Below are 10,065 nucleotides of genomic sequence, written 5' to 3'. Positions count from 1 at the left end.
ATTACATTGATCACATATGATTTTATATAATCAGAGAAAGCAACAAAACTGTATTCATTATATGAAACAGAGTATAGGATGCAGCAAATTACTTTGAGAAGCAGTCAAAGATAACTCCTTAGTCTGAGCCCAAATGACTGGATGGCTAATGGTTCCATTAAGAGAAATTGAGAGATTAGGAAGAGAAACAGATGTGGGGGAGGAGATGTTTTGAATCCAATTGTCAGCACATTAAGTTGGAAGTGCCAGAAGTGCTTCTGCATGGAAATGTTGAAGAGAAGCTTAGAACAAGGCTGGAAATGCAGATTTAATAGGGCATTGATAAGAGTGGAGTCACAGAGAGACAGATGAGCCCAAATGAACAAGATAGGGCTTGTAAATTCAGAAAGTGAAGGAATAAATAGACCCATGGAGATAGAAGGAGCCAATAATGAGGATCCAGGAGATGATGGTTCTCATATAACCATAGGAGTGGAGGTGACCACTATGTGTGTCAGCCCCTAGGAGGACTTTGCCTTCCATCTGGAATCAAAATGAGAAGGAGCTTCTCTAGGGTGGGGTTGGGGTGGGATAGGGGCATCTCAGGAAGAAGCACCCACAAATATGAAGTCCCAGAGACAGAAAGAAGGTTGGTGAATTCTGGGAACAGACAAAATTTCAATGCATCTGGAGTTCTGTGGCTATTACGGCAGAGTACAAAACATTACCTGCATCCTCAGACAGCTCACAGTCTGATGGGAGAGACGAACATAGCGGCGAATAATTCCAATACATTATGGTAAGCACAGGGATAGAGACCAGACAAGTATGAGTGCTATAAACGCACAGTAATAGAGGGGAGACATTCAGTTCTGGAAGTTTATGAAAATCTGTAATATTTTCATAAACTTTCGGAACCTTTTAAGAGGGATTTTGCTAAAAAGATGGTAAGTAGTGAGTTGGAGATATTGCTAGAAAGGAGAATCTCTGGAAGGGGAAGGGATAAGACAATATATTTATAATATATTTATAAGCTGTTGGATTAGTAAACACAGATTAAATTGCATAGTTCAGCCAGATTCAAGATAGGATAAAACTTCTGGAGACAGTTGGCCTGTTGCTTCTCGTGCAGACTCTAGTCAAGGTTCATCGTAAGTGATCAGTGCTATAGCTCGATATCCCACATTGCCTTACCTGGCATCCTTAGGATTGCTGCCTCAAAGGAAACCTACAAATTAGAGACCCAGGACTGAAGGACGTCTCTGCTGTCAGGACAGGGGATGTCTACACTCACTCACCTGGAGTTCCCAGAGGGCGCAGAACAATCTTTGCTTCTGGGATTTTTCTTTCTTTCCTAGCTATCAACTATGGATGGAGAAATTAGGCCATCAGTAATGGAGTGGTGGCATCACTGAAAAAAGAATTATGCTTGTAAACACAGCAATGTAAAGGATAATGGCATGTTTAGGGGAACACAAGTAGTTTATTACGGTCTTATGGTGGCAGTTTTGTGTGTTGGGGGGCAGACTGCAGTAATGGGAGACAAAGTTGAAGAATTAGGTTAGGGGGGAATTGTGAAAGTTCTTGAATTATTTTAGAGGGACTTTAGGTTTGATCTTATGGGCAGTGAGGCATCGTGAAAGTGTTTTGAATAGAAGAGATGTGATCAAATGTGCATTTTAGAACAGCCAGCATTGAATGCAGTTTGGAAGATTATATGGAGGATTAAACCAGGAGGTTGGAAGATCAGTTGGGAAATAATTGCAATCACTGAGGGAAGAAATGATGTGATACCAAATTAAGATAGTAGCACTTGGAATAGAGAATGTAGGATAAAGATTGAGAGGAAGTATAAGCCGCATAACTGACAGAATTTAGGGATTACTTAGGAAGAAGGTATAAGAAAAAAGAAGCAAGGACCTAGGAAACATCTGGTTTTGGCGTGGGTGCCTTAGTGGCTGGAGATGCTACTAGTCATTGTTTGGAACACAGGAAAGGAGTAGATCGGGGGTTGAGTGTGGTAAGACATATATAATTATATATATATAACTATATATATATAACATATAATTAAATACATATAATTGAGTCTGTAATACTTGCAGAATATCCAGAGGAGATGCAAATCCAGGCATAGAGTCCAGGAAAGAAAAGAGTTTGGGGTTAGAGATACCAAAAAAATCACTAATTATAGGAATTAGTTGAAACCAAGAGATCCAATGAAATAATTATAGCATTTGACCCAGCTGTTTGCTGCCACTTAGGTCATATGGGGACTCTTGCATAATAGAGAGAAATATTCTTTGCCAGAAGGTAGAAACAACCCCCAAGATCCCAGAGCCACAACCATCTGAATTCTTCAGCTATGCATTTGGCAGAAGCTGAACACCAGCATCCATAGAGAAAACATATTTTGTCTTGTAGATCCAATTTTCCTTGCCCAAAATTCTTAGTTTGGATACAAAGACTATACGATATTAGACATATGGCTGGTTTAGAAATGTTTGTTTTCCTCAATAAGTCGATCAGATTTGCATACGATCCATTTGATCACTTACCACAATCAGTGATAAATTTAGTAAATACTTGGCAAAAATCATAAAAGCTTACATACACAAATTAGATGGGCTGTGAATACAGACATGGAAACAGATGCAGATTCTTTCTGAAGTTTTCTCTGTCAGGGTTCCTTCACTTCTCAATCTCTTCTGGGGAAATCAGCATGACTGTGTCAATCAAAGTGAAATTTCTTGATGGTTTGTGTTGGTGACTCCATAAATGTCAGGCGTGTGGAAGTGTTAGACTGGCAGCTTCAAAGTAGTCTCTTTAGTACTCATCAAGAAAGACCCAGTGAATCTTTTGGTCAGTTACATTTTCTGTGCTCTTCTGTATCTATTCATTATTTCATTTCCCTAGTTTTAGACACTTCATAAGGCAAGCAGAATTTGACATGGTTTAAGGCCTTGATTTATCTAAAACTTCTCAAGATCATCCTTAGTTATAATGAGAAGGTCTTTGTTTTCTTGGGTGGAAGTAAATGATGTGCTTTTACTTTATTTGCAAAATGGTATCAAAGCATCTGTACATGACAGTAGGCTGAAGTCAAGTTCACAAGTAGGTGAGGTTTCCTTTGTTATAATTACTTTTAACATTATAAAATAATGCATAATTTTAAAAATTCAAGCTATCAAATATATAAGAATAGTTTTAAAAAGGAGGGAATATCCACGATCATTAGAAACTTGAGCATCATTTCATGCTTATTAGCCACTTATGAAGGTATGGATAACATTTACAAAAAGAGTAACATGCTAACTTGTTTCATATCCTTATTTTTACTTAACAGAATATTTAAGCTATTGTTTCCTATCAACACTATGGCTCTACTTCATTCTTTTAAATTATTAACATTATTTAACCATGACTATTGATGGACATTATGTTGCAACTATAGAAAATACTGAACAGTCTTATACCCACATTTTTGCACACACATAGCTACAGGATACGTTCTTAGAAGTGGAGTTGCTAGGTCAGATGATAAATGTGGTTTTTTCTGACTGCTGTTGCCAAATTGTCTTACAAAGGAGTTGTACCAATTTACACCCTCACTAACTATGAATAAGAATGCCTACTTTCCTTGTTCCCCTCTAATACAGCATTCTAAAGAACTTTTGGGTCTTTGCCAACCACGTAAGTGAAAAATGGTTACCCTGCAGTTGAGTCTGCATTTGAAAAATGGCATTTCATTGTGGTTTGATTTGCATTTCTTCAACTATTCCTTTTGCAGTTAATCATACACTTATGCCTTTTGCTCATTTTTTCAGTGATTTTTTTTCTTATTTGTAAGAATGGTTTGTTCATTAAGAAAACTAATGTGTTGTTATATTTCTTGCAAACAAATTAACTCAGTTCATTGTTCAACATTTGAATTTGCTTATGGCATTTTACAATGCTAAAATTTTAATTTTATGAGCTGAAATTTATGACTCTTCTGTGGTGTCTCATTTCATATCTTGATCAAAAAGCACTCTCACCATCACAATTATACAAACAAAGTTTTCTGTGCTTATTTTATTTTAAATGTTTAGTTATTTGCTCTACCTGGAAATGTTTTGGACATAAGGATTGAGGTAAGGATCTAATTTAATATTTTCCAAAACCTAAACCATTTATAATATTTTACCCCACCCGTGATTTATCATATATCAGAATCCCTTGTGTAGCTCACTCTATTTATTAAACTTATTCTGTTCAGCTTTTTGGCCTGCTTATTCATATTCCAGAACCAAATTATCTTGGTTATTGTAGTTGTATAACATATGTAAATATATTGAAATATCTCTCTCATTTTTCAACTTTCTTTTGGTATTTTCTAACTATTCTTTCATGCTTCTTTTATCATGAAATCTTTAGAATCAACTTGGGCAGTCACAAAAAAATTAATATCATGTTGATAGCATGATGAAGATTGTGCTACTTGATCCATTTATAGATCAATTTAGGGAAAATTGAAACTTTAAAAAAAAAATCAAGGCTTCTTACCAATCCCCATAAAATAATGTCTTTCTTTCTGTTAAATTATTCATGTATGGCCCTCACAATCATTTTTAGGTTTTCCTCACTTAGATCTTATACATTTCCCAAGTTTATTCCTATGTATTTTATAGATTTAGTTTATATTGCAAAGGAAATATCTTCTTCAAGTATATATTCTACGTGATTTTGTATGTAGAAAATCTATTGATTTTTGCGTGTGATTTCAGATTATCCTTAACTTTCTTAGGTTTAATATGTTTTCCTTGGATGTCTGAGACTCAGTCTTCTGTGAATAAATAATACATTTGGCTCCTTCTTTCCAATTTCTATACCTCTCATTTCTCTTGTCTGATTTCTCTGACTCCTTTCTCCAGAAAAGAAAATAAGAGTTATGTATTTATGATAGTTTTTGCCACTGAGAAACATTAAGCTTTTATGTAGGAAAAATCTGTCAATTCTTCTGTAGCTTCTGAGTTTTCATGTCTTGTTTCAGAAGATCGCTCCCATCCCCCACAGGCTAAAGACAGACTGCATATTTTCTTCTAATATTTATAGTTTTCATTTTACATTTACATCTTTAATCCATCTGGAATTTATTTCTATATATTGCAGGAGATAAAAATCTAACTTTATTTTTTCCAGATGGATTGCAAAATTTCCCAACATCATTTGTAAAATTGGTCAGCCTTTCCTCACTGGTTTGAAATGCCACTTTAATCATATTCTAAATAGATCAGTTTTATTTTTTAAACCAGAGCTTAAAAACTATAAGGGAAATGAATTGCAGTAGAGAACAAAGACATGAAAAACCAGCAAAAAAAATCCACATTAAGATAAAATTGTGCACACACTATTTAATGCATAGAATAAAATACAAAGGCCACTCATAGCAAAATAGTATAAATACGAATACTGCAGAGAAAATATTCTTATATGGTATTCTAGTAAGAAAGAGTCAGAGGATGAAATAGATACACATAAAATATAAGACCATAGCAGTTAATTATTCAAACATTGTTTAAAGTTACTCCCTGCATATCGAAACTTATTTAAAGCCTCAAAGCTGTAAACATCCTCCAGCTGCCTAGTCTAACCCCAAATCAGATGTTTCTGAGAGCAAATCAGAATGTCCAGTAAGTAAAAAGCAAAGTCTGAAATTAGAAAAAAAAAAAATAACAATCCCCTTTTTTTCTTGTAATTCAAGACTGTTTGGTTTTTCATTTGCGTTGCTGTAGTATACTTCACCATCCCTCTTTCTTGGCATTGGAGGAGGGCTTAAGTGGACAGATGTCTGGCATTTGCAATTCTTTCTCTCTTTTAACAGGAAAAGTTGGTTAAGAATTATCAAGAATTAAATGCCAAACATTATTACATTCAACTCTGAAAGATGCATAGAAATCTTAAAGCATTTGCACCTACAAATGCATGCCTTTCTAGAGCTTTGAAAATGTTCAATTAAATAATGAGTTAACAATTAGTATTATAATAGTGAATCCTGATATTCCTTGGCCATATCTATATGGTTCTATGAGGCCTGAAGTGCTATTTGTTAGTGGAACTACAACACAGCCAAGAATAAATTTGTATCAGACTCTTCACTGGAAGATTATAAAGAATATTATTGGCCAATTCAAAATTTTATTTTATTATGCTATTGAAACAGCTCAAATAAAAATTAAAAGAATAATCAAAGATAAACATAGTTTACTACTATTATTACGTCAAGCCATGTCCTCTGAGAGTCATCCAGTAAGGGCAAAGGAAACCCATAAGATGATGATGAGGTGTGTTTCCGCAAAGTATCATTGAAACATGCACATTGTGTTTTCTTTCACAAGTGGAATGACATGTTTTTAGGAAGGACATTTGACTGAGCTTTTAATCAAGCAATTAAATAACAACTATGGCAATAATAATAACAGCACCAACAACCTCAAATAAGCCACTTTCTTCAGGGGTTGGGGACTGACCTTCTGTGTGTCTGGGGGAGGGGTTATGATAGAGAGGATGGCTTGTATCACATTATACAGGTGTTGTGAGTCAGTTATCTTATTACAAATAAAATGTAAACAAGTCCCATGGTGTCCACACATGGGAGGTAATTGATGTTCTAGCCACTTTATAACAAACACTTGGATGCTTTGAAACATTACAGTATTGAGCAGTCTACATTAAAAACAACAATTAACTGAATAAATTTGTAATATTTAATCATGAGTCTTAGGAATGGCTAATATATAACCTAGGTTTAGAGCTTTATTTCAAATAAACTAAGCAAATGCAGATTTTTTTTCCTACTATAAAAGCAGCCAGTCTAAGAGAGTGGGAGTACTGGCAGCTAGGTTAACAAATGCTGCCCCAAGCAGATTTTCCTGGAAAACCTTGCAGAATCTGGGTCTATTTTTGCCACTATTATTTGCCAAGATGGTCCTGGGTGCTCTTTGACTTCCTGACCCTCTAAATAAAGCTAGACTTTGGACAGGCTTTTTATTTCTCAAGCCCACGAGGACTGCTAATTACAAAATACTTTAATTTAAACACTAGAAACTCATTCACGAAGCCAAGCCAAGTCTGAGATTTGAAAGCATTTAAAAATATCCTTGCAACAGCCGTACTACTTTATACTTTATCTATTTTTAGGGCCTCAGTGTTTGTTTTGCTGGAAGAAAAAAATTAAAACATGAAAAGTATGCCATGAGCAAATCTGCAATAATAAGCAGCACATACATGTTGTGGAAGAAAATATTCAACATAAAGCAGTCAACATAAAAACAGATTCTGCTGAGGCATTTTTATAAATAGCAGTTATTATTTTGCTTTCAACTGCTGAGCACTTTAAATAACGTGCCCTTAAAAGTTGTCAAGTGCTTTACTTCATATACATATAATTTCTTGATCTTAACTTTCATAAAATTATGGAAAATCATAAACGTATTCCATTAGTTCCATGTGTCATTTTATAGTCATTATATTGTTAAAATTAGAAGCACAAGGAAGAAAGAAATAAAAACATATAACAATGGCGCTGAAGAAGCCATTTACGAGAAAATATGCATGACGCTTTATAAAAACAGAATTTATGTATAAAAGTTTGTATAAAATGTTTCTAATAGGTATCATCTCACCCAGAGAGTTACAGATAAAATTGTCCCAACTGATTGTCATACCAAATTAAGGGTATACCCCACCTTAAATGTCCCTTTGCATTCTCGAGTATACTAATCCGGGGGAATTAGGTTTTGAACCTAAAAGAACAGTTTTGGAACTGCTTGCATCATGTAATTACTGCTATAAACCCGAGCAAATTTTCACACTGTATCTTTAAAAGCAAAAATCACTTTAAAAGGTTCTGAATCACCTCCATCTGGAAAGTATAGAGGTATGTAAAGGAAAAGTATGACTATTTCAATACTGGGAAAAATGAAGTCTTAACACAAGAAAATAAAGCGAATTGCCTGATTCCCACAACGGGGTAGCACATTCCAACTCCCGTCACTCCACAAGCGCTGTTGGCCCTGGGTGGGGCTGATGCAAGCCTCCATCACCATGTTCCCTGAGACCAAAGGCCGCCTCCAGTAGTGGCGGTTCAGAGAAGCTGCAGCTTTGTTCGCTACTGCTGGCAGACACCAGAAACCATGGTAACACTTACAGGGCCTGAAACACCTTTATTCACCGCTTCAGAGCTTCCCTGCATCAGCCCACGTGATTCGGCTTGGCAATATAGAAAATGGTAAAGTAGGGTTCAGAAAAATACTGACGAACAGTGCAAATCATGTTCACAGTAGAAATTGTGACTTTGCTAGCATTTCACCAGTATTTCCTGCCTTGCAACCAGTAGATATGTAACCAAAATGACTTGCTGTGAATTTTGTAGCACCCAAGCCAAAAGCAATAAAATCTCTGTAAGAGCATATGCGCCATGGCAGAATGCAACATCAGCCTAGAAAAATGATTTTCCTGGAAAGGCCTGTGCAGCGATGAATAAGGCTCTCTATGATACGGAAGCTGGGCAGAGATTTTCGCTGCTTCCAGCCCACAGTGAGGTAATTTTAAAGGCACTTTTCCCTTCATTTGTTCTGCATTCACTGAATGTACATTTTTTGATGTCAGAGGGACATTGCAGAAAAGATCAGACGAAATAGTCTGACAATGGAGCCAAAGTTCAAAGCTTCTCTATTTTCAGGTAACAGCCGCGACAGTTCGTCTGCACTAAATCTTTCGAGGGCATGTCACTGTAACCCCTTCCACAGCTTTTCAAACAGTTCAAGACAAACAAATCACTTAGTCGTTGAACAACTATAACATCTGATACCATCACACAGAAGTTGTAGCAATAGTCACTAATCAAAGTTCCTTCTATTCAGTTGAAAAAAGAAAATTCCTCAGCTTTGGTTTAAGATCACCTTTTTATGCTGTTCTTTTGAAAATTATTATATGCCAAGGCTGGGGGAGAAGAAGGATCCTCCCTATAAGAAGAACCAGGGAGTCAGGTTCTAGCCGCAGACCTCTGTCAATCAATAACTAAGGGGTGGGTTGGGAATCGTGGGTGACTGGGGAGCCCCGCAAAGGAATAGCCAGGCCCTCCTTAGACTTGCTCTGCCAGTCCCGCGGAGAGGACCCACTCTCAGAGGTCTGTCCACGGCAACCATGTTCTCCTTTCGGGCCTTCTGATCGACTTCTCAATGAAGCACGGACTGCCAATGCCAGCACCACCAAGCGGTAGAGTTGCAACACCACCACGAGGAAGTTCTTCACTGCAAAGAACACCAGCATCTGATTGATCACTTTGAAATAGGTCATCAGTATGAGACGCACGACAAGGAAGGGGCCATCTTGTATGAAGACGCTGATTCCGATGTTCCACAGATCCGCACTGTACTGGCAAAAGAACAGGCTGGGGAATCCCCTCTCTGTCACAGACACAGGGCAAACGACGTTCTGTACTGAAAACAAAGGACAGACTAGTTACTATCTCTCTTGGAAGTGTAGACATATAAGACAATGACATGGGGACAAGTCATTAACAATGGGGACTGTGCTAGTAATAATTCTGTGAATAATTACAGAATGGAAATGAAATGGAATGATCCCGTGATTTAATTCTGAGTGGAACAAGTGAAAACACCCTGCCCTGTGACTTGCATCCAAATAGAAAATGTAAGATCATCTAGTCCTCACACTGGGCAAAGCACCACATGAAATAGATTCTAGGAGCCAGGCATGGTTACAAGTGCTCATAGCTCAAGCTGGTTGTGAGGCTGAAGCTGCACCGGGGGGGGGGGAATAAAAAATAAAGGAAGCTGCCATTGTGATCCTGGGATCCACAGTGTAAGGAAGACTCACAGTTACATGCTCACGGCCTCAAGTCAGAGAGCATGACTGCCTCATTTTCTAGCAGTGAGTTGCTGGCAGGGTCACTAAGCCTTCCTGGGCCACAGTTTTTTCCTTTGAAAACTGGGATAACAATCATATCAGTGAGGAGAGGGGTCCCTATTCATTGGCTCATTTTGTTTCCATTAGAATAACAGACCTGCCTCCTGTCCACTT

The 10,065-nt window shown here is 37.1% G+C and overlaps 1 protein-coding gene across 1 annotated transcript in view; it reads right to left on the bottom strand.

Moving 5' to 3' along the window:
• Positions 1 to 5,360: 5,360 nt before the first annotated feature.
• The window catches only part of TMEM26 (transmembrane protein 26), a 48,124-nt gene continuing 43,419 nt past the window's right edge, over positions 5,361 to 10,065 (bottom strand). The window contains exon 6 of the mRNA XM_017855515.1: positions 5,361 to 9,461. Within this exon, the coding sequence (XP_017711004.1) occupies positions 9,040 to 9,461 (422 nt within the window). The 3' untranslated portion in view covers positions 5,361 to 9,039. The remainder of the gene's footprint in view (positions 9,462 to 10,065) is intronic.

This window comes from Rhinopithecus bieti, unplaced genomic scaffold, assembly GCF_001698545.2.
Source record: "Rhinopithecus bieti isolate Rb0 unplaced genomic scaffold, ASM169854v2 scaffold_39703, whole genome shotgun sequence".
NCBI classification, from domain to species: Eukaryota; Metazoa; Chordata; class Mammalia; order Primates; family Cercopithecidae; genus Rhinopithecus; species Rhinopithecus bieti.
Note: the sequence above shows the minus strand (reverse complement) of the source record. Positions and strands in the feature narration are given on the sequence as shown.